Genomic DNA, 24,308 nt, shown 5'->3' with positions numbered 1-24,308 from the left:
AATTAGCAAAGCATTTTGTAAACCTTAAAGCACTATGTAAATGTTAGCTATTTATTATTGTTATTAAAGGAAATTCCATTTTCTACTTTTAAATTTTCTGTCTTTTCAAAAGTAACTTTCAAGAAGAACATGAGCTTGCAATTAATGGGACTGTAATAGTCAAATCTTTCAAGGTAAAGTTGGAAATGATGTATTGGAAGAGATTTTATGACTCCCAAGTCACTCAGAATAGACCAAAAAACAGAAAGTAGGTGATGACACAGAATCTCAGAGATGGGTAAAGGCCTCAAAGGGCTACTTGAGCAAAAAAATAAAATAAAGCAAAATGAAAACAAAAAACCAAAACCCAAAACAAAACCAAAAAAATCCCCAAACCTCTCTACAACATCCCTACGTAAACATATAGCACATAGTTGAAGATTTTCAGTTAGAAGGACTGTATTTCCTACAGCATTCCATTCCACTTTAGAAAATCACTAATCGTCAGAAAGTGCTTCTTTATATAAAGGCAAAATCTCTCTCTGCATTTTCAAGCTGTTATATTTTTGCCTTCTAGAATCAGGGCTAAGCAACCTCTAGAACAAGTAAACTCACAGTAAATATGTATTGTGTGTTTGATGGGCTTGCTACACTATTATGATACACATAGAAAACAGGCTCAAGGAAGAAGGTGCACAAGAAAGTGATGTTATCTCTCACTTATTTCACTCTTGTCAATAATTTTCTGTAGGAAAATAGAAATATAACCTTATTATACTAATCCCTAGTTTTACTTTCTTTGAAAGCAAAGATAAGTTATAATATAGTGTTATGGTCTCCTGAGGCCTCTATTATAACAGACCACTTCTATTTTACCTGAAGTTCCTTAGACTCCTCTTGCTGGTTGGTAATCTTGCAAGTGAAGTGAAAATTTCTTCCAAAATCAACTGCCTATGTTTTTCATACCTTGAGAATACCTATTTAGCAGTCGTAAGATTAAGAAACAAAACAAAACCCAAAAGATTAACATTTGCTCTAAACAAAAATGACATAGATTTTATCTTAATTTCCAACAGTATTATATTCCATCTGCTTTGTATGTTTCTTGTATGTACTTGATTCTATTCATGTCCCCTCCCTAACTAGAACATAAGCTCAAAATAATCTCAAAGGCAGAGATGGTTTCTGACTTACTTTGTATTTACAGTGTATATAGCATAGTGGTAGTATTTAGTAGGCACCATAAATGCTCAATGTTTTAAACATACTAAATGATCATTTCCTACGTGGAGATATCCTGAGAATTTGGCCACACATTAGTAATTTTTTTATCATCAATTCAAAAAGAATTTCATAAGTATCCACTGTGTGAAGGTGTTATATTAAGCAATGCAGATACAAAGAAAAAACCCAAATAGTACCTGCCCTCCGGGAGCATGAATTCTTTTGGGGAGGTGGGAAATAATAGAATAAGTATGATTATTTCACCTCTAAATGGTCTTGAGTCATTGTGATTGTGTTTATTAAGAATTCTTTTAGCTTCAAAGAAAGCTTTTCTGGATCATTATCTTCTTATTTTAAACTGACTCCAAAGAGATTTATCTACTCAATGCATAAGGCAGATAACTTATTGAAATACAACAAAACTGAAGATTTAAAAAAAAAATTGCCAGATAATAATAACCTGCAAAGTATTAGTGATATTTTTGTTAATATAATTAAAACAACAACTACCAATTTACAGAAATTATACTTACTGCAGTGACTAATTTGATGGCACATAACTGGAGTTCACTGACGTTTTCTACAAAAAATGGTGTTATTCCCATTGATGATATCTACAAAAAATATGGAGGAAAAATCTTTCACTATTATGCCCAAATGTTCCAGATAACCTATGCATGGACTTGTTTGAAGACCCTGGGAACCATTCTGCATTTTTCTTGCCAGTCACTCCACTGCCCAATCAGCTACTTATTCTGCTCCACCAAAGCTCAATTACATGTCATACACACAGAGACAGACATAGACAGACTGACAAACACCCCCCCCCCATCTCAGAGGGTCATAATATCTACCATTTTTTTTAATCCTCAACCCTCCTGAGACAAGTAAAGAAAATCAGAATATTAGGACACACCAATCAAATGCTTGTAACATGAATCACTTTTTGGGGAAATAGTGACTGATTTTTCAGAGAACCAAGCAGGCATTTATTAAAATCACATTTATCTATAATTATGAAATGTCTTTGGCTGAAATTATGTTTACTATTTTATACCTCTAATGTAGCATTTTAAAGAAAAACACATTTTATTTGAGCTTGAAATCCTACTTTGGCACTGATAAGTGAATTATACCTACTCTTTAGTTTTAAGTTATTGTTTAGAAATTACAAAAAATCTCTTAGAAATACTTGCCTGAAGAATTGTTGTATCAGTCAGGAGTTGTATCTCCAAAAGTTCTGCCAAGCTACTAACGATATCACAAACTTTGTTATAAAGCATCACAATTACTCTCTGCTTGTGAGTGGAACACTTGGCACGTTTTGCCTTTGAGGTTAATACTCCTCCTAAATTTTTTTTAAATTGGGGGAAAAATTATCAATAAAATATTTTAACATTAGAACGAAGTATGGATTTTATGAATTAAAATTTTGAAAGATGTGTATTTCTTATTTGTGGCAAACAATACATCAACCTTTCTCCTGTTGCCCTCCCCCCCGCCCTGCCCCTGACAAACCATTAAAAATAAAGGTTATTTATTTACTAAGGTTAAAAAAGTGTTCTTTGATGATATTTAATTTGAAAAGTTAACATCTGTATATAGCAACAGATGACTGATAGCTTACTTTGTAGGCAATTAAAATCTTGATGCTACCACAAGGACTTTCAATATAAAGTTCTTGAACCAAAATAAAAGATTAATTGAATGCTGAATTTCACTGATTCAATCAGTTTGGTATTACATCTGACTTTAAGCATAGTCAAAATCATTTAATAATGTATGTATGCCAAAGTGTAGATTATTCAACGTCCAATATCTTCTATCCTTCTACTGCCTAGACTAAGTCTATTTCATTGTCTATTTTCAGAGTTTAAGGAAAGGGAAAGATTTTGAAACTTAATATATCTGTTCCCAGAACTATAATTCCATTCTCATCTCTAGTGAAGACTAGATGAAGACAGAGATTAAAAATAGAACCTGTATAAACTGCATTTTTCCCTATCAGTACAAATGCTAGCTTTGCTGTGCATAAAATATTTTCTAAAGAAGGGTCACGTTAATAATAAAAATCAAAGATAGCATTTCTACATTCTTTCTAATTTCAGCATTATTTTAGATTAATAGTAACACCTGACGTAATCACCTGTTAATTCTGTTTTTCACTTAATTTGGAAATATATATAACAGAAAGATTTTATTAAGAACTAAATCTAAAAGTGTATATGTCAATAAATAATGTCAAACTAACCGCCATGAGGATCCACTCTATAGACAGGATCATACTGAGGATAAAGAGTATTTTGTAAGTGAAATTTAGTGTATTGTATAACTCTTTCTATTACATCCTCAATGTATACAGCTTTTGGCATGTTAGGTGATGTCATAATGTTGATGGCTGTAAGACAAGCATCTGCTGATTTTGTAACTCTCTCCATAATTAGGTCTCTCCACAGACGTTCTTCTTCTTCAGTGTCATTATTCTACAAAAGAACAGATTGTTAATGTAGTAGGAATATACACAGTTTTAAAAATACAGCATAAATGAAAATTCTAACACATTGGAATTTACTTCCAACTTTCACCACTAGATGGAACTCTAGAAGTAGGTAGTTATTCTCAAGGACAAATCTCCATAAGGTTGTTGTATGAAACTATTTCAACATAATTAGTCTTTTGAGGTTGCTATGAACATTTATTTGTATGGTCAAAACACTGTAAATATTTCTCTGTAGTGGAAAAAGCACTGAATTTGGAGTTAAAGGACTTGGCCATGAATTCCATTTAACTTACTACCTATGTGATCTTGGCCAAGTCATTTAACCTCATGAGAGTTCCTCTTTATAATAAAGACTTTAGGTAAGATGATTGCCAAGGTCATCTTCTAGCTTTGGATCCTATGATTTCGTTTTGGTGGGACACAATGGTATTATGAAATCCAAAGTATATGCATACTTTAGGAAGACTTAAGTATTTGTAAGTTAACCTACCCCAAATACCCATTCTGATGAACATAATATTTCTGAGGAAACAATTTCAAGTTTACTGATTTACCTATATAAAAACTACTATTTCAGTTGGCAAAATGAAACTCTAAAAAAAGGTATGGAAGAGCACTAGATGAAAAAGCATCAAGCAATTACCCTGTCAGGGACTGGGCTAAATACTAAGGATATAAATAAGCAAGAAAATGCCCGTCCTCAAGGAGCAAGACACCACCTTAGAGGGCAGTTAACATGTATATGAGAGTATAGATGTGTGTGTGTGTGAGAAGAGTGTGAAAGAGAGACACAGAGAGAGAGAAAGACAGAGACAGAAAGAGAGAGATAAGGTGGGGGTAAATATGTGATGGCATAGTTTGGAAACAGTTGGGAAGTAGTATGTTTGCCTGGTTCTGGGAAAGATTAAAGCTTATTCTCATTTTGTCTCAGCGTCCTGGGCTTCAGGGGCAGAGTATGTTGAATTTTTGTGTGTTCACTTTAATTATTTTTCTTTGCATTACTGTTTCTGGTTCAGGTATCAGGACTATATTTGCCACATAAAAGGGGTCTTCTACAGCACTTTCTTTCTCACTTTTTGAGAGCAGTTTGTCTAATACTGTTATTAATTGTTCAAAATGGGTGTGTGGCCTGAATATTTAAGATAATAACAAAAAAATCAGAAAAGCATATAATATACCTTTCATGTACATGTATCCTTTATAAAAAGGGATAAAGGCAACAAAAAATGGTAAGACAGACAGATAACTTGTTTTATGAAACTGAAAAACTTCTGTATAAACAAAATTAACATATCTGGGATAAAAATGAATGGTGGTGGAATGTGAAAAAAAAATCACACTTACATAGATGGTTTCTCAAAAGTCTTAGTGCAGTTTTAAGTTAAAGCTCTTTCTTCTTTGTGGAAAGAACAACCAAATAAAAAACAATGTAAAGTGAATGCTACAAAATTGCAAAGAAAAGAACGGCCTCAAAAAAGATATATAAGATACTTGCAACCCATTTCTTCCCAAAGGCCATCAGGTTGTGTACACTGCATATATATTCAGACTTTTGTGGTGTAGTTTTACTGATTCTTTTCCTCTTCTCTTTTTCTTTTCCTTAAAAATTGCTATTATATGGGATGACTAACTCGGGAGAGTTAGAGATGGGAGTTGCTGGGAGATATTCTGATGATGTAAAAAACAAAAGATGTCAATAAATGTTTTTTTAAAAAAGTCTGAAATTTGAGGGGAGTCAGATTGCTTCTAGATTTTTATAGCTGCAGTATTAATAATGTTTGTGAAAAACTTCAAAAAGTTGAAAAACCTTCCAGGATACATTTCTAACTGGAATTGTACTATAAGGCAATTAAGTATGAGGAATACAAAGAAATGTGCAAAACTCTGCATGAAATAATGCAAAGGAAAAAAAGGAAAAACAAAGTAGCACACATTAATTATGGTCATAGGGGAAAATGAATGAGACTGTATGACAGAATATTAACAGGGACTTAGAAGAAGGGAAATGCCAAAGTGACAAGTTGCTTTACGTATTTAATTTAAATATAATTATTAAGCAAACAGTTATTTCTATTGATGATTGATGTTACATTTCTATAATGTTTAATTTGAAAATTTCAAGCTGAAAATCAAATTGAGTATGTAGTGTTATTACAATACTTTCATCCTGAACTCTTAAATGTATCTGCTGACCATTCAATGAGAACTTATTATTATAGACTGTCTTTAAATGGTATCTAATTTCCCTCATACATTTGTTTCATCTACCCATTTGGATCATAAACTCTGAAAGCAGGCACATAATGTATACTTCTCTATCTTACAAAGCAGCTTAACATTGAGCCTTAAAGCAGAGTTTACTACATCGCTGACTGATTCCTGCACAAACAAAATCTTTAAGGATACTCTAGTAGGAAGTCCCTTCCAACTCTATAATTCTGTGAAGAGGGAAAAGATCCCAAGCAGTTTGCTTTTCCATTTATAAATAATCACCACACACATAAAATTACTACCATTTGTTGTAACTATTTATAAACAATCACAACATACAGATATGCATATAAACAAAATTACTATCATTTGGTGTAGCCATTTTGAGATGTAATTGGTAAAATTGTATCTGAATATGAAAAAAGAATAAAGTATTTGATAAAACACTTTTAACAATCATTTTAGAATGAACACTCACAAGTGAAGATTTGTCAGCAGCAATGTTAAGTAACAACCAATTATAAATCAGTTAATAATTAGCTCAAATTGTTTCCCTGCTGACTTCAAGCAAATCCAACCATGTCTTTCCAAGCTCTAAGAAACCATAGCTATACTCCACCATATTTTTTTTTTAATTTTGCCTTTTGGAGGGCAATTGGGGTTAAGTAACTTGCCCAAGGTTACACGGCTAGTTTTTTTGTGTGGGTGTTAAGTGTCTGAAGCCGGAACTGAACTCGGGTCCTCCTGCCTCTGGGGCTGGTGCTTTACTCACTGCGCCACCTAGCCGCCCGACTCCATCATATTCTTAAACTATCGTCCTATACCTGTATCTTTTTTTGGGCCAAACTACTAAAAAAAAGCTGTCTATATGTTGCCTCTACTTCACCTCTTCTCATTCACTCTTTAACCCTTTGAGACTAGCTGCCTATTTCGCCATTTAATCAAAACTATTCCCTCCAAAGTTTCAATGAATGTCAAATTTGATGTCCTTTTCTTAGTCCCCATGCTGTTTGTTGCATGTGACACTGCTGACCATTTTTTCCTCTAAAATACTTTAATGTATCAAATTTATTATATGTCTATGTGTGTACATATGCACATATATACACATTGATTATATGTAGACATGAATACAAACATTTATTTAAAAATACACACACACGTACATCTCCTTTGTTAGACTATAAACTCATTCTAAGTAGGAATTGTTTTATTCGTTATATTTTATGCCAAGCACAGCATGTTAGGCCTAAGTGTTTGCTGACTGATATGAATTTTACTCCTATTTAAAAACCTTAAATGAAAGCTCTTAAAATTGAAAGAAAAATTGCATTTATTAGAGTCAACTTGTTTTATATAGTGTTTAAAAAATATTCTTATTTAAGAAACTAATAAAAAAATAAAAGATACTTGGAAGTTGAAAGACCAGTATAGCATAATGCTGACAAAATTAAAAGCAGAATTATCAATATTCATCTTAAACTCACATGATTTAGCAACGTAGAAAGCTTGGACCCATCCTGAATATTCTTCTCCAAAATATTTAGAACTTTTACTGTTTTATCTGTTGCAAGCTATAAAGAAAACACAAATTATCATATTGTTTCTAGAAAAAGAGATGAACATGAAGTCATTATTTAACTAAAATTGTTCTTTTCAAGTTTCTATTTAGGATTCCAGAGCCACTACTCAGGAGCAAAGAGAGAAGGCAAAACTTCCTTCTTTCTTTTTGAATTTTCTATTATGTAGGTGTGATTCTGAGGAGAGAATCATCACCTTGGATTTCGTAGTTTTTGTGACACTAGCAAACCATGAGTGAGAACATCAGGATAACAATTACAAATGGTGATACTTCTTAAGAGGATTCATAAACACACAACAAACCCACAGGTTTCTAGTTGAAATAGCTTCTAGATAAGTAAACTGCAACTTACGAGAACTGAGGCAATTACTTGTAGATGAAACTAAGGCCCAAATACCCTGATTCTCATTTTGGTTACATTTTTATCAAACTTGGCTGCCAGGCATGAGTATGTTTGCTTTTGTGGACGTGCTACCTCCAAGCCTAACAAAGGCATGAAGAAAATTAAATAAAGATAAATCTCTAGACTCTATCCGTAGGTTAACAGGAATTGGCTACAAAACTGAATTAATTATACTTGAGATTCCCCCAAACCTGAGGGAGTTTGAAAAACATTATGTGTAACATACTGTAGGGAGTCAACAGATATTTGTTAATTGACTCAATGATGAATTGCATAAGAGGTCAGTGTGAGGGAAGTCCATGGTGTGGTTAGAAAAATTCTAGACTTGCAATCAGGAAATAGGGGTCAATTACATCCCGATTATTTACTGGCTACCTGAACAGGAGCAACTCATTAAACTTTCTAATCTATCAGATTCCTCATTTCAAAGATTCCTCATTTCAGCAGGGCTAACAATACCTGCAGGAAGTAACACACAAGGCTGTTGGGAGGGTCCATTAAGACTTGTAAAGGGCTTTTCAAATTTAAAGAATTATGACTATTAGAGTTATTATTACATTAAATTAATAATTTGAATGGAAGAGATGCATAGTGGATTGAATACTCAAGTTGAGAATCAGTAAAACCTAGGTTTAAATACTGCCTTTGAAATGCCATACCTTATGTGTCCACAGGCAAGGCTCTCTGTGTCTAAAGCACTACTGAGATTATTTACAAAGTTATTGATATGTTGTCAGCTGTGATATCACAAATCTTTGATGTATGGCATCATTAATGTTATACAATAGAGTTTTATTATAAAGAAATAATCTAAAAAGAGGAAGAAAGCAGTGAGATATAACAGAAAGGAAATACTAGAATTGGGTTTGAGCAAACTGGATTCTAGTTTTAGCTTTGCAATTAACTAGATATATGGATTTTGGGAAAGTCTTCAAACTCTTTGTTCCTTAGTAGTGACTGTTAAGGTCCTTTGCAGCTGTAAAATTCTATAAAAATTTCAAATCAGCAGAATATATTTTAACAAAAAAGAAAAAAAAAGCACTATTAAATGCTAACTCTTACACTTGAAACTCCTGAGAGATATAAATCTGATGTTAACTTTTTAATTTAAACATCCTGTTTAGAAAGTGAATGTCTATAATTTCCCTTCCCCATAATTTTTTCCATATTAAAAAGAATAATTTAGCTGGTCCTGGGGATAAGATATTAAAGGTTCTTGATAGAATCTTCTAATATACTTAGAAGTAGAAATACACATAATTATGTAACTTTAAGAAACTCAAGTACCTAAGATTTAGATTTGCCCCATTGTGATATAAATAAAAATTTTATTATAAAAAAGAAATTAATGTACCCTTTATTATAACATGAATATCAATAGGAACAACCACACATTCCTATATATAGGAATATCTGGCTTGTTTTAGTAAAGTAGAGTAAAAGTATGATTGATAAACTCATTAAAAAATTTTATTAATAGAAACATTTTTCAAATGAAATGCTATAAAAATGAGAAAATATTTTTCCAGCAAAATCACAGGAATGCAAACCTTAAAGTGCTACTAATAAGTGCTACTATATGGAATCAGTATCATAGAATTTAATTGATATCTTACTCAGGTAGTAGAACACTAAATGATGAGCACAGCTCTAAAAGCAACCACTCCAACTAAATGTTCTTGGCACCAAGGTTCAGAACGACCAAAACTAAGTACCAATACAAACACCTAGTGGATTTATGAATGCAAGAAATACTATTTCACTGCTCTTTCATGAATATTTGCAATTAAATGTGATGAAATCATTAAATCAAAAACTAAGAAGGACTAATAGGTTACCTGTACTATAATCCTCCTTTAGATCAGGAATGTGCACTTAATTGTCCAACACAGATTTTGTTACTGTAACTTTTGTAATAAAAAAATTCTTTTGGCAGTGTCATATTTCTTTTATTTTTCAGAAAAATACAGCAACAGAATGGCAAAGCTTCAATTTATTCATGAAGTTAGATATAGCATATTTCAAAATTATCTATAGTATATTTCAGAATTATCTATATATGCATCTCATCAGAGCTCTTCTCCACTTTCCCTTTTCCTCAATATACAGTAAGCTCCTTAAAAGCCAGGATTATGCCAAAATTTGATATTTCCCCTAGGGTTTCAGCACACTATTTTCAAGCAACAGATCCTTCATAATTCTTGAATTAGATATAGTTAAGATCATGACTATTTTCTAAAGAACTAAGAAATTAATACACATATTAAAATCTGATCTACTTCTCAAATTTTAGATGTAAAAATATGGAATCTCTAAAAAAAATTTAATTCCAAACATTTACTACCAGACATACATATGAATTTTAATTTAGAGAAATACCTTATCCATTATTCCCATTGCTTTAATTTTAGCAGATTCACTGCCCAATTCACTAAGCTGATGTTTTCCTAATAGTAGTTCCTGAGGAATTTCTTCATCATCACCTAAAAGAAAAATTCAATAATTCAGGTGAAAGAAACATTTCATAATGGTTAGATTTTTTTAAAAGAAATATCTTAAACCGAGCAATTCAGTTTTAGTCATCTGTATCTTTGAGCGCGCGCATACACACACACTTTAAACAAATAATAGCATCATTCAAACAGTTTTCTTATCCCTCAGGTAAAATCTTGGCTTAAAAAGGGTAATGAGAATAAACATTTTTATTAGAATAGGAAACCCATTTTGGAAAATGAGTATTTTGCAAACAATGTCCTAGCTGAAGAGTGGAAGTTCAGTACTGCCCACCATACCCCAGTAAAGCTTGGGTGTTGGGATTGGAGGGGATTAGTTCTCTTACATTATGTATGCTTTAAAAATCCAAAGCCATACTGTGAAGCTATTCATCAGTTATGTGACAAAGGCGCTAACATGTTCTTGATATTTAATGCTTTTACATAACTGTTCATTTTATAAAAAAAATACTAGGTGACGAAATGAGTATCAAATGCTGCTCTGAACAGGGTTATAAATCCAGGAGATCCTAAGTAACCACTGTACTTATAAAGGTCACAAAAGTGGAGATAAGTGACCTGACAATGAGTGTATGAAATCCTAGAAGGTGTAGCAACAAGTTGTCTGGATCAAACTGTTTCTAAAGAAAAAACAGTGCTAGATCTATCATTTTATGTTTTTTGAAGTGAAAGTAAAGGAAGTGATAATAATTCCTCTGTCTCATTCTATCAGTGAAATAGCTTAGAAAATGCACTGTTGTTAGATAATGTTCTAAGTGGTTGTGCAAATACTGTGTGCCATCCCTTGAAAATTCCATACTACAAATGTTTATATAGATTCTATTCAACCAATTTTTCCTACTCTCCTAATTTTTCAAGTCCTAACAATTCTTAATTACTTTATGAAGTTTCTTCTTAATTACACTCATTTCTCTCCTATCTCACCATTCTTTGACCTCCTTTGGCACCTGTCTATGTCAGAAAACCAACCACACAATAGTATACTGATTTGCACTGCTATAAGCAGTCTTGCCTCTGCAAATGTGTGTCACCTCCATAAAGCCAGGAACCTTATTGTTCTCTGTATCCCTCTGCAGCACCCAGAGCACACAGCAGATATAGAATACTTAAAATGAATTACCAAATGCCGTAAAATCCATGTCTTCAAGATTTTCTAAAATATTCTCTATTGATGCAGTAAATCTCTTAAAAGTAGAAGAATCCATCATTTCTGTTGTGGAGAAAAATTTTTAAAAAATTATTTTTATGTAGACAGCTGACAATTTAAACTGAACATTATAGAAACATAATAAGGCTACTAAGTTTACCTTCAGGTGTTAGTTTTGGTTCATAAGCTTTCCGTTTCTTTTGCTTTTCTCTTTTCTTCATTTTTCTAGCAACTAAAAATAAGATAGGAGACTTTTTAGTAAGAATTACAACTTAAATTGATTTTATTTTTGCTCCATATAACTTTTTGAAGTAAATATTTAAAGCAACAATTTCAATACAAACTAAACACATAAGTTTTTCTTTTGGACAAATAAAATTATCAGAATGCTCGAAATTAGCTTAGTAAAGATTTAAAAAAATAATGTTTAAAGTTAGCCCTGAAGTCAGGTAGCATAAGGAATCCCTTGATACTTATGGATTACCCTCACTAAGGCTGGGAGGAGGAGAATAATCTTCCATGTCAGAATCTGATGGGCTGCGATTTCGATAACGGCCACCACCGGAACTCCTCCTGCCTTCGTGAGAATGGCCACTTCTCCTATGATCCCCAGAGCTTCGTCTGTCACGCTCTTCATATTCCCAAGCTTTATCATCATCTTTGTCCTTCTTATGTCGTTTCCGAGAAGCTAAAAGCAAATTTTCACGACAAATGATTTACCCTATTTGAAAGACTCAAAAATTTCTACTTTAAAATTTTTCACTGTGATTTAAGGAAATTTTAAACAATTCTCTTACCTAAAAGAACAAATACCGTATAAAAATACTATCTATAACTTTAACATGGTATTTCTAGAGTCAAAGGTTCTACATAAAACAAGGTCTTCTAATATACAGGTCTCCACACTTTTTTGATTACGCACCCTTATCATTAAGATATTTTAGAGCATGCACTTCCATTAGGTGTATATTTATTTGTAAGACATATGCATACACACAGTTATTAATAATATATTATGTACATTACAAACATACAAAAGTTAAAAAGGATTACAGGTGAAATAAACAATACTTAAAAATATTTTCTGTTTAGAGGAAATACAAAAAAACCTTTTTTTGCAATGTAATTTAATATGCTTCATTTAAAAAAATCCCTATGTATGTCCAAGGGGATAAGGTAAACTTGTAAATAAAAATAGTTAATAATTCATTTTTCACTGAATTTGACCAATGTAGCTAGCCAAACAAGCAAGTTTATTTTTTTTAATATTTTTAAATTTAAAGATACACAATAATAAAATAACAGGTCATAAAAATTAATGAACATAACAGTTTTTCACCAGGAGTCATGTTGGTCTGTGTAGGGACACCATACACAATGCAAAAACAACAAGCAAAAGTGAATTTTCTCTAATTTCAACACAGCAGAAATATATCAACATAAATCCATTCGTTTTTCTTTACATGGTTCTACTTAATCAATGGTATCATTCTTCTTCAAGTCTGGATAATTTAGTTGTGTTTTTGTATAACTGAAAGGAACAGTGAGGAGGTCAGTTTGGCTGGACCACAGAGTGAGGAAAGGGGAATAACATCGTAAGGTTGGAAAGCAGGGATAGACATTTGTAAAGGGCTTTATATGGCAAAATAGTTAAGTTTATATTTAATTCTCAAGTCAAGAGGGAGCCAGTGGAATTTATTGAGGGAGAAGGGGGTGTATGTATGTATGTGAGACACTCAAATTTACCCTTCAGGAAAATCAGGTTGGCAAATGTGTGGAAGAGACAGGAATGAGGAGTAACCTACAGTAGAAAGACTGATTAGGAGGCCACTTAGTAGTCTAGGCAAGAAGTGATGAAGGCCTGATTTAAGTTGGTGGCTGTGTGAATGAAGAGGACGGGACAAGTGTTATGGACATAGAAATGATAAGATAATGGCAAGCTCTATATTAAGTGAGGGAGACAGAGAAGTCAAGGATGACATGAGGAAGTGAACCCAGTGACTAGCTCCCTTACAAGATATAGGGAAGTTAAGAAGGGTGAGTTTTTGGAACAAAATAATTAATTAGTTAATAGGATTTATTAAGTACTAATGTACCAGGATACATTAAAATATGTGATGCCACATCTCCTTATTCTTTGGGACTCATTCTGTCCCACCCAAAACCAGAAAGGGAAGTCTGGGCAGGAGGTGGTCTATTACTCACCAGTTTGCCCAAGAGAACAGAAACCATTCTCTGAGGGGCACCTGATGCAGCTACAAGGTGATCGTGGGGTAGATGTTACAGGGGAAGATTTTTCCCACTGGTATCTGTAGAGTACCTTCTATAGGTATTTAGGTTCTAGTAAGATTAAAATTGCCTTTATGGTTGTAACGAGGAATTGGGAGGGGGTGGGTTAGGAGCTTGTACACTGGAGGAATGTGGTAGAGTGCAGAGTATTGGAGGTTAATGGGCAAAGGGTAAGTGTAGTTGTGTAGGAGACAAGCTCCATTGGCACCAACGTGGACGGTGACATGCACCCCATCTTCCCACACACCAACTGCCTGATCAGAGTGCCCTTGGGGTCATACAGTACCATGTCCTCATTTTGGTGATTACTGCTCTAAGAAACACAATAAGAAAATAGTAAGCAGCAAATCATAGTTTCAATTCAAGGAATGCAGTTACCTATAATAATTACTACATTAAGCCTCAAAATTAAATATGGTTCACAAATCAAACTACATTTAAGACCTGGACAAGAATTTACAAGTCTTACATAAACAGAATCAAGGAAGAAAGGAATTGCAAAACAGTAGGGCAAACCCATAATGTGTGTAACCTATCAAGAAAATACAGAATCTCTGAGTGGGAAGTGATTTTTAGTGAAGAAGAACCTTAAGTCATCTGATTCCACTTTTGGATATTGCTAAGAGTTAAGCAGTTTTTCCTAACGTGTAAGAGGAATCCATCTCTCTGCAACTTCTACTCATTGCTACCTGTTCTGCCATCTGAGACCAAACAGAATAAGGACCATCCTTCTTCTACATAACAGCTCTTCAAATCCTTGAAAGCAGCAATCACATCCCCATAAGTCTTCTCTTCTACAGGCTCAACATCTCTAGTTCTTTCAAATGATCCTTGTACAATTTGGCCTCCAGTTTCCTCTGAATCCTCTCGAACTTGCCAATATTCTTCCTAGAATTTGGTGACCAGAACTGAAAAGAATACACCAGATGTGGTCTGACCAGCACAGAATACAAGGTGACTGTTACCTCCCTCATTCTAGACACTTTGCCTTTCCTAATGAATCCTAAGATGACACAAGCCTTTTTCAGACTGCCATCATGTCCCTGAGTAATTGACTCTGAATTTCACTGGATCAGCGTTTTCTCAGAATGCCATGCTTTCCCAATCTTGTACTTAAGTTGATTTTTATTCCAAATGTGGGACTTCATATTTCTCTCTCTTAGACTTCATTTTATTAGACTCAGTCTACAATTTCTGTGTGCCGAAATCTTTTGGATTCAGATTCTGTCACTTAATTTGTTATGTACTCCCTTTTCCAGCTTCATCTGTAAATTTGCTAGGAATGTCATGTATGCCTTCAACAATCACTAACAAAAATATTAAACCTCACAAGGCCAAGCACAGATCTCTGGTATCCCCTGCCTAATGATTTCTTTCTAATCTGACATATGAATGACTACAACTTGGTTTTGATAATTCAATCAGTTTAAAATCCATCTACTTGTACCATACAACTAGCCTGTGCTTCTCCATCTTCTCACAGGGATAACATGAGAGACTCTTTCAAATACTTTGGTGAAATCTAGCTACCACATCTGATTAGTAAAAGAAACAGGCAAATGAAACCATAAGTATTTTGGTAGGACTGAAAATTACAGTTCTAAAGACATAAAATACTTGTTGATGCTCTTTAAATATTTATTTAGTTTGTTTCTATAGCCAGGAAGAGCTAGGAGGAAAGCCCTTTGAAGATGTGTCAGAATTTCCCTTGACAGTCTAGTCTTCTTGTAAAATAATAAGCCTGTGTAAAACCTAGCCTCACTGAATAGTGGCATGCTCTTATTAGACCTCTTGTCCACAACAGAAAGCTTACTTTAAAGGATCTGGTTTTAAACCAGAGCAGAGGGTACTACATAACCTCAGTCTTTGAATAAACCTCCATAACCTAGTTTAGTTTGCTATATTGACCTTTCTGTCTATTTCAGATCTGAGAATGGTCATCCCAATTTGAACTTGGTTCCACATCTGAAATAATGAATCCCAATCTATGCTTGAACACTTAGACTCCATAATTATTTGTTCCCTTGGTCCGGCCTATACTTCTAGAGACTGATTCCTGGCTTAAAATGATAAACTTTATCATTGCATTAGACTAACCTCTAATGGATAAAAAAAAAAAATAGAGACATAAAAAGATATGAGGGCTGGAAAAGAATGCTACTGAAAGAATTGTTGGATACATAGCTAATCACTGAAAAAATTATAAAAACAGCATCTCAGAGTTGGAAGAGATTTCTTAGACCATCTAATCCAACCCATACCTAGACAGGAATGCATTTGATGCCATCACTAACAAGTGGTTTTCCAGCTTGTACCTTGGTTGGTCTTCTGAATGTTGACCCTAATTTGCTTATTTAAGTACTCAAAACATGTCTTTAGGAATTCGACATACTCTAAGGATTTCTAATGCCCGCTTCTATATGAATTTACCCCACCTTTGTCATAAATTTAGGTTGTGCAATGACTTAGTTATTGGGTCTTCTTGACCAGACCCAGTCCCAAGTTCCATCCCACATTTAAATTATGACTAGTCATGATTTTCTGATGAGAAGGTGGTGGTAGAAGATGAGGGTTGTGAGAATCTGTATCTTTTTACTTTGTTAAGCAGTGTAAATACAAATAATTAAGTTCCTTAGAAACTGCCAAAGGGTATTTTTTTAAGAATGGGATGGTTTGAAATCTAATCAAGTATCCCTTTCTCAGGATATTACATCAAATATCAAAGGCATGTCTACTTCCAAAGTTCTGCACAATTATTTTTCTACATCAGTGGACATACAATGGACATTAAGTATAGTCAAAGAAGATTATATTGTTGGGAGGTGGATGAGGTAGAGGTAGTATTTTCTTCTCTTTATGACTAGACCCCGTGTTTCCTAATGTGTTACCAAAATGAAAAGTTTGTCCCATTATAATACTAGTCTTACAAAGGTCCATAATGCAGAAAAAAAAAGGCTCATGATACATAGCACTTATTGCTATTTACTTAATATGTGTTGAATATCCATTATGTGGAAAGCATTATGAATTAGAAGGGAAAATTGCTCTGAAGGTGGTATTACTGATATACTTACTTGTATTTAAGTTTTCTTCACAGATAAAAATAATAATCCACTGAAATGATACAATTCATTGAATAACTGAGAAGTCCTTTAAAAATGTTGCTTTGCTCTTCTCAGTGGCTTATTTTATTATTCCAGGTGGTATGGGATTAGAATGGGTTGACCTTGGTAAAATATGTTTTTGATGCTTGCTCATGTCCCTTTTCAGATCTCATTCTGGACCCCCCTATCTTACTTCTTTGACCCTATGTCTGGCCTCTGACCTTCTCATTACTACCTAGTGTGGTGGCCTCCAGCTGGAATTCATTCGACTAAAACATCACTTTGTACCAGCCTTCTCCTTGAAGAGTCCCATATACTAGAATTACCTCTCACTCATCCTTCCCCACTTAACCTCTTTAAAAAGGATAAAAATAAAAGAATACAATTGAGTTGGTTGGATGGAATACAGGAAAGAAAAACAACTCTGATGTACAGACAACTATGCACAATATTATAATTAAATGAAAGATCCAGAATTGCTAAACAGATGAAAATCCTGTCCTAGAAAGTAAAGAGTTAAGGGAACAAAACTAGATCCTAGCTTGTCATAAAGGAAAGAACAGCTTCAGACCACAAAGATATCAGTTATATAGCTAATCCATTTGTAATTAACTGCCTTATGTTTTTACAAACTCAGAATTATGTTATGTCTAAAAATAAGGCATTTAAAAAATTAAAAAACATTCTTCTAATGTTACTCAATTCTATCAGATTTTTTATTACACTTAAAAAGTGGCATGAGTCTGACTATCAGTGCATCATCAACTTCTCTAACACTTTTGATCCTGAGCACTTAAATGTGGTTTGATGCAGTCCTAAACAATTACATTACAATTAATATTATTTTCAAATTAGAAGGTTAGAAAAAGAACAAAAGGAAATTGAAAAGACAGCATACATCTCAACAGTATAGCAGAAATTAAATTGCACACTACTTACATTCAAAAGCATCTTCACTGTCATTGTCTTCATCAGAACTGATTTCAGCATATTTTGGCTTTTCATTAACTGTGCTACGTTTGCGCTTGTTCATTTTCACACGTTCACAAAGTGGCATGGTAGATTCAATTTCTGCCAGGAGCTCAGGGGGTAATTCTTTTAACACTGACTGATCTATACTACCTATTAATGAAGAGTAAGAAGAAAATTTAAATCTGAAGATAAATGAAAAGATTTAATTACATTAGTATAGTGGAACCTAACTGGATTTATAGGAAGTTTTCTGAGAATTATCATTTATTTTCACATTAAATACATTCATATTTTAATAAAGTATTCTCATTTCCAGTAGTCATAATCCTAAAATGTTATACTGCAATCTGTTGCAATGAGTGTATGTGGGTAAGTAGTTACATAAACCTCTGAAAACAATGCCTATTGCAAACCCAATGCTAAGGTATAGACAAATAGTGGGGGGTAGGGGAGAGGGAAGAAGGATATAAAACGCATTCCTAAAAGAAACATTTCAAAAGAAAGTATCACATAGCTATTTTGAAATCAATAAAACTTCTTCCTCCTTAAACTTTTTTTTCTCTCTGGTAAGCTGTTTCCATTTGGTGATTGATACACAAGGGCTGAATTTTCCAAAATCCAGAATACTCTTATTCCCACTTAAAATTATGGGATTCTTCAACAATTAAACAATGTAATACAATATTTTCTCATGAAAATTTTTAAAAGAGACAAAATCTTTGTTCTACCTATATTATCGAATATTCTCCATACTATGAAAAACTGTCATTTATAATATGTGATCTCAGATGCTAAAAAACAACAACAACAAAAATCAGAAGCTGTCAAAAAATAATTTGTCCAGGATAAGTTGTCATTAATGAATAGGAAAGATGAAGGCTTATTTTACTTACCCAGGTATCTCCTAAAGTTATCAGTTAATGGATAAAAATGTTAAAGCATCAAACTTTTAATATTCAATAGAGGAAGATAGGATTTCCAATACAATGAGGACATCATCAAAATTTGATTTATCCTTGATAAATAATAGTCTTACATATACATAATGCTCTAAGGTTTATAAAATGTTTTATATATATTACCTCACTTGCAAGGAAGTAATTACAAGATCATAAAGCTCACTGGATAGGAAAGTAAGCTCAGAGACCCAATAGTCACATACTTGAATATAGGCCCATCTAAGTCCATGATATTTCAAACTATGCAGTACCTACCTCTAATATTTGGATCAAAGATATGACAAAATAGGCAAGAAATATACTATGATAACTCAGAACAAGGAAATAAAAGATACCATGTATTACTTCTGAACTATATGGTTCAAATGTTCACCTCATTCTTCAACAAACTTTTACTAGATTGTTCTCTCTTAGTTATTTATTCTTAGAAATATAAGAGTTGAACTGTCTCCAAAAAAGGATAATGTGAGCGGCTCTAACACTTTCTGTATTCTTGTTTAACACTGTTTATGACTCATTTCTGTCAGATCCCAATCACATAACAACATAATACATTGGTTATGATCTTCATTTTACAGAACTGGAATTCAGTCTGAAATTGCCATATTTAATGCCAATTTTGTTCAATCAAACTCTTAAATAGAAGTTATTATGGCTTCCTTGAAATAGTTATCCTGTTTTGTTTATCTGTCAATGCATCTGATTCCCCAGTACACTGATGAAAGTCACACTATCTCTGTGCAGAATTGTATCAGTGAAGGCCTCTATCTTTACCACACTTATTAACCAATAAATGCTTTGTGTACTCCAAATAGATGGGAAGTTTCTTCAGTGCATGAGTCATGTCTTCTAGTTTAAATATTTTCCCCACACCAGTTGCCTCCACAGGATCCAGTATGCTGTTCTGTACATAGCAGATGTGCCAAAAATATTTGCTATGTGATCCAAGTTTTCTGATGTTGAAGATTTGGAAGAATGTTTCTTGGAAGCCATATATGATCTCCCTGAAAGGAATTTATGAGGCCATCTAATCCAATCCTTATTTTACAAATAAGCAAACTGAGGCATAGGTAGATCAAAGACTGGTAGCATATTTATCAATATTGGTGTGTATTCCCTAAATAAATCATTAGTTTCTCTAAGGCTAGGACTGAATCTTTTTGCTCCATCCCATTTCTCCCTTGCTGAAATCTTGTGTAACGAAAAAAGAAAACCTTATCTACTATTGTCAAAACCCAGGCCTACCCATGATACTTAATGGTTTTAGAACTCAAGGTGAAACAGCTTTGGTGTTTATTCGTTGTAGTTTCTCCTTGTCTGTAAATGCTGAGGCATAATTTCAGATCTTGGAGTTTTAAAATGCTCCATATTTCAGTGTATTTTACACACACACACACACACTTTTCTCATTCAGAATAGTCCACTTACAGATGCTGCTGTACTGTATCCAAATAGCTTACGTCCTAACAGAGTGGTTTGAAAGTTTGACCTACTTATCAAACTTATGTAACCCAAGAGGGTCCTATGTAATTTCCTAAAGTCACCCCAGGAAAACTAACCCTTTTCCATCTTATTAATATAGGAAGCAGATTGTATTTCAATATAACATAGAGCCTTTCTTTTCCTAGTGAGAGAGGGATATTTCCACTTTCATGTTTGTGACTGTGACCTAGGAGCTGAAATTACAAGAATTTTGACAAAAGATTAATATATCTGGAATTCTCCCATATTGAATTAATGAGGTTTTAGTCATCTAATTTTCCCCCAAAGTGTTACTATGATAAGAGTGTAAGCTCCTTGAGAGCTGGGATTGTTTCATTCTTCATATGTGTCATCTCCAGGGACTAGCAGATAGTAGCTATTAATATTTGCTTGCTGATTGTTAAGTAAAAACTTATTGCAGTAAAATGATCAAAATGCCTTACTGTGAATTTTAAAAAACTAATTTACATACAGGCAAAAATTGTAACCAGTATTTCTAATATCTGAAAGAAACTCAAGTAAAGAAGTCACTACTCAATGGCCTTTACCATATATGCAGTCTACAAAGTTACTTTTATTCTGAGCAGTACTGTTTGGCCTCTAGAACAGAGGTCAACAAATTTTAGCTCACCAAAAACACAAAAACAATTCTTAGCACATTGGCAGTACAAAACCAAAAGGAAACAGAGTACCAGTCCCTGCTCTAGAACCTATGGTGGTTACATACAACAAGAATATGTAGTATGACTATCACACCTCAAAAGCATCACTTCTTGTTAAAATTTCTAGGTTTCAAAAAACACAAAAAGCTATATTGTACCAGAAATCACTAAAAGCCTGAAAGTTCCAATGCTTACTGTTTGGTAATTCATAATAATGAGCCTATAAACATATGTGATTCTTTGTACAGTAATGATAATGAAATTAATAGTAGAATCGCAATTAATGAATTCTCTTGGAATGAAAACTAAGGAAGTCATCTGGGCTAAAACACACTATTTCTCATGCAGTATAAATGTATATCATATAGTTCAAAAGAAACACTTTCGCTGAACAACACACAAAGGCAGCTGTGCACTGACAGAAATCTCCTTTTATAATTTCTATTTTGCTGCAGACAAGCTGACCAGAAAGAATTGTGAAGTTTAAAATATTTCTTCATTATTCACTATAATTTTCCTTTTAAGGAAACAGTAAAGAAAGACTCTGACATCAGTCATTTACACTTTTTTTCAGAACTCCCAGACTCCTGTTCATACTTTTTCCTTCCCTCTATGATGACCCCTCCTGAACTTCAGGGTCTCTTACTCTTAACTCCAAGATCTCAATAAAAAGATGAAAGGGTCTGATGCCCATTCACACTTGACTGATAATTTAATATAACCAAATTTTAGGTAATGGTTACTTCAACCAGTCTTTTATGCCTTTTATTTCTAATTGTGAAATGAAAGGCTTTTTGGGGAGGATTCTGGGGAGAGAATGTGATGAATGGTAATTTGACTCATTTAACTGATAACATTGCCTTTAATAGGTAAAGCTAATTTTCCCTTCTTAGAATAAGGTTGAGGTGGGAAAGAAAGGGAGTCTACAAATTTAGCACTAGAAGGAACTGGGGAACTCATCATTTAAAAAATGATGAAACTGAGGTCCAGAAATATTAAGTGATTTGCCCAAGACTGTATACGAAGTAACCGACAGAGCAAGGTTTTGAATGAATGTCATCCTCTGACTGAAAAATCAGTATCCTTTCCATCGTTTGATGTTCCAAGTCAGATGGGACAGTCCTTGATATTACATCCATGCTTGTTTTGGTTCCAGGGATAGCTACCATTATTTCAGTTAGTATTTAACAATATTTTCTAATTATAATTTCACTTTTCTGATATCCTATTGTGCATGTCATTAACATTTGCAATTCACTGATGGAAGTATTGCATTAAATAGCTTAAACTATATGAAAAAATGAGATCCAGAATCAGTAAAGAAATATACTGAAGCATTGTGTTTACAAATATGTATAGTTCTTTGTTATGAATTTGTATTATCTACAAGTAATATATAAATACATATAGTTTCAATTTAGTCTAAGTTCTTAAAAACCAAAGTGTCATCAAGTTTCAACTAACATTTACATATGATTTTCTCGCAGTAATGTGAGGATTCCCCTAATCAATGCTTTGTATTTGGAAATTCTGAACAATTTTCTTGTATTATTTCTGCATTATGGTTTTTTTTTAAAAATCTATGATGCTGTTCTAAGAGATTCAGGATATAAGTTCTCTTTGTGTATTCTGTCTTCAAGGTCAGTTGCTTTGGCATGTATGGAATACATATGCTTTCTTTTTCTGTGTTGCCAAACTATCCTCTTCTTCATTTGTCTGTTCATTTCCTCGTCATGATTTCAGTTTTACTAGTCTAATTGTGTTTCAAAATTCTACAGTGAATGCCTACTTTTCTTTGATGAAAACTCCATCTTCTAACCTAAAACCATCTTTTTTTGGGGGGGAGTTATTCTGAGGTATTTTGTTGTTATGATCTCTCACTGTTCTACAGATATCTATTTTGCCAGACACTATTGGTTTACTTTCCCTCACATTATAATATTTGCTAACTCTACTTTGGTTTTTCTTTGTTGCTCTCTTTATTTTTCCTTCTGGCTTTTAGGATCTTTTCTGTGGGTCTGTATCTGGGATTTTAGTATTTTTTGCTTGCTGTCTTTGTTTTTTTAATTCCTTTTCTTGCATCATCCATCACTCAAACTTTGAGCCCACCCTTTTCAATGGTGCCTCATATCCCCAGGCTAGATTGGATTAGGCCTGCCTCTACCTCCTTCAATAGAAGATAAAGACTAGTTACCCTAGGACAATGCCTTGAGTAACCTCTGGGGTCTGGCACTGTCTTAGACAGTTTTACAGTTTTCCCATTCCCTAAAGCCCCAAACACAAAATTGTTCCGAGTTCATTTTTCAGTTGGCTTGATTGCTCCCTCTCCCTGCTTCTTGTGGAGCAAGAGAGAGAAGTGTCTAGTGACAGTGTTAGGGGTAGAGTCATCAGAAGGAGAGGGAGACACCTAGTCTAGGGATGACCCAACCTAGCTTGTGTTTACTACCACAGACATTTTGAGGGGTGAGTGATGAACAAGTACTCTGAGTATTAAAATTCTATGCTCTTCATAAGATTTCTCCCCCCTTCTGGTTGTGCTGTTTTCTAAACTTGAGGATTTAGCTCTAGTTATTCCACACTTGATACGCAATTGCTTTGTTTAGAGGTTTATGGGGTGGAGTAATTTGCAGAGCAACTAATCTGCCTCCTCGTTAGTCATGTGACCTGAAACTTTAATCATTCTCAACTACTAAATTACAAAGTCCTAAAGTCCCAAAGGTTTTAGAAAGGGAGTAACAGATTATAGTTCTAAATATGTGTGCAACACCAGAAGACAAAAAAATTTGAGATAGGAGGCAACTTGGAAAAGCATATATACTGGCTCTTTAATTAGAGGACCTGAATTAAAATTCTGTTTCTGATGCTTACAACCTCTGTGACCAAAATTCCATAGGTTAGAATTTCCTCATCTGTAAAACTAGGACATTGTACTAGATCCCTTCTTGTTCTATATTCCTATGGACTATAAAATTAAACCAGTATTTGATTTTATATGTACATTTATATATACACACACACACACATATATATATATGCAGTTGGTATGAATAATATAGGCTATCTTCATCACTCCACCCCCACTGCTTTATATAAAATCTGAGTGTCACCTATAATCATGCTCCATGAATAGACAATGCATATTCATACATGTTATGTATTTTTTTCTTTTCAAAGACATCTTGTACTGTCCATATCTAGACCAATATAGTATGTTTAATGCATGTGAATACAGCACACAAATCCTGGACACATTAGGATATAGGTTTTGTAAATCAAAGTGA

General features: G+C 33.6%; 1 protein-coding gene across 5 annotated transcripts in view; it reads right to left on the bottom strand.

The window, feature by feature from the left end:
* NIPBL (NIPBL cohesin loading factor) overlaps positions 1 to 24,308 on the bottom strand; it is a 275,650-nt gene that overhangs the window by 63,654 nt on the left and 187,688 nt on the right. For all 5 annotated transcript variants that reach the window (XM_069096153.1, XM_069096158.1, XM_069096156.1 and 2 more), the window contains exons 11-20: positions 17,892 to 18,074; positions 12,044 to 12,247; positions 11,720 to 11,791; positions 11,533 to 11,622; positions 10,279 to 10,382; positions 7,402 to 7,488; positions 3,455 to 3,686; positions 2,400 to 2,551; positions 1,737 to 1,817; positions 856 to 956 (exon numbers count right to left, since the gene is read on the bottom strand). In XM_069096153.1, coding sequence (XP_068952254.1) covers positions 856 to 956; positions 1,737 to 1,817; positions 2,400 to 2,551; positions 3,455 to 3,686; positions 7,402 to 7,488; positions 10,279 to 10,382; positions 11,533 to 11,622; positions 11,720 to 11,791; positions 12,044 to 12,247; positions 17,892 to 18,074 — 1,306 coding nt within the window. The remainder of the gene's footprint in view (positions 1 to 855; positions 957 to 1,736; positions 1,818 to 2,399; positions 2,552 to 3,454; positions 3,687 to 7,401; positions 7,489 to 10,278; positions 10,383 to 11,532; positions 11,623 to 11,719; positions 11,792 to 12,043; positions 12,248 to 17,891; positions 18,075 to 24,308) is intronic.

The sequence above is a fragment of the Petaurus breviceps genome, unplaced genomic scaffold (assembly GCF_028583685.1).
Source record: "Petaurus breviceps papuanus isolate PSGF00001 unplaced genomic scaffold, PetGlider_PUasm1.0 229, whole genome shotgun sequence".
Lineage (NCBI taxonomy): Eukaryota > Metazoa > Chordata > Mammalia > Diprotodontia > Petauridae > Petaurus > Petaurus breviceps.
The sequence above is the reverse complement of the archived record's forward strand: the minus strand, read 5'-3'. Positions and strand labels throughout refer to the sequence as shown.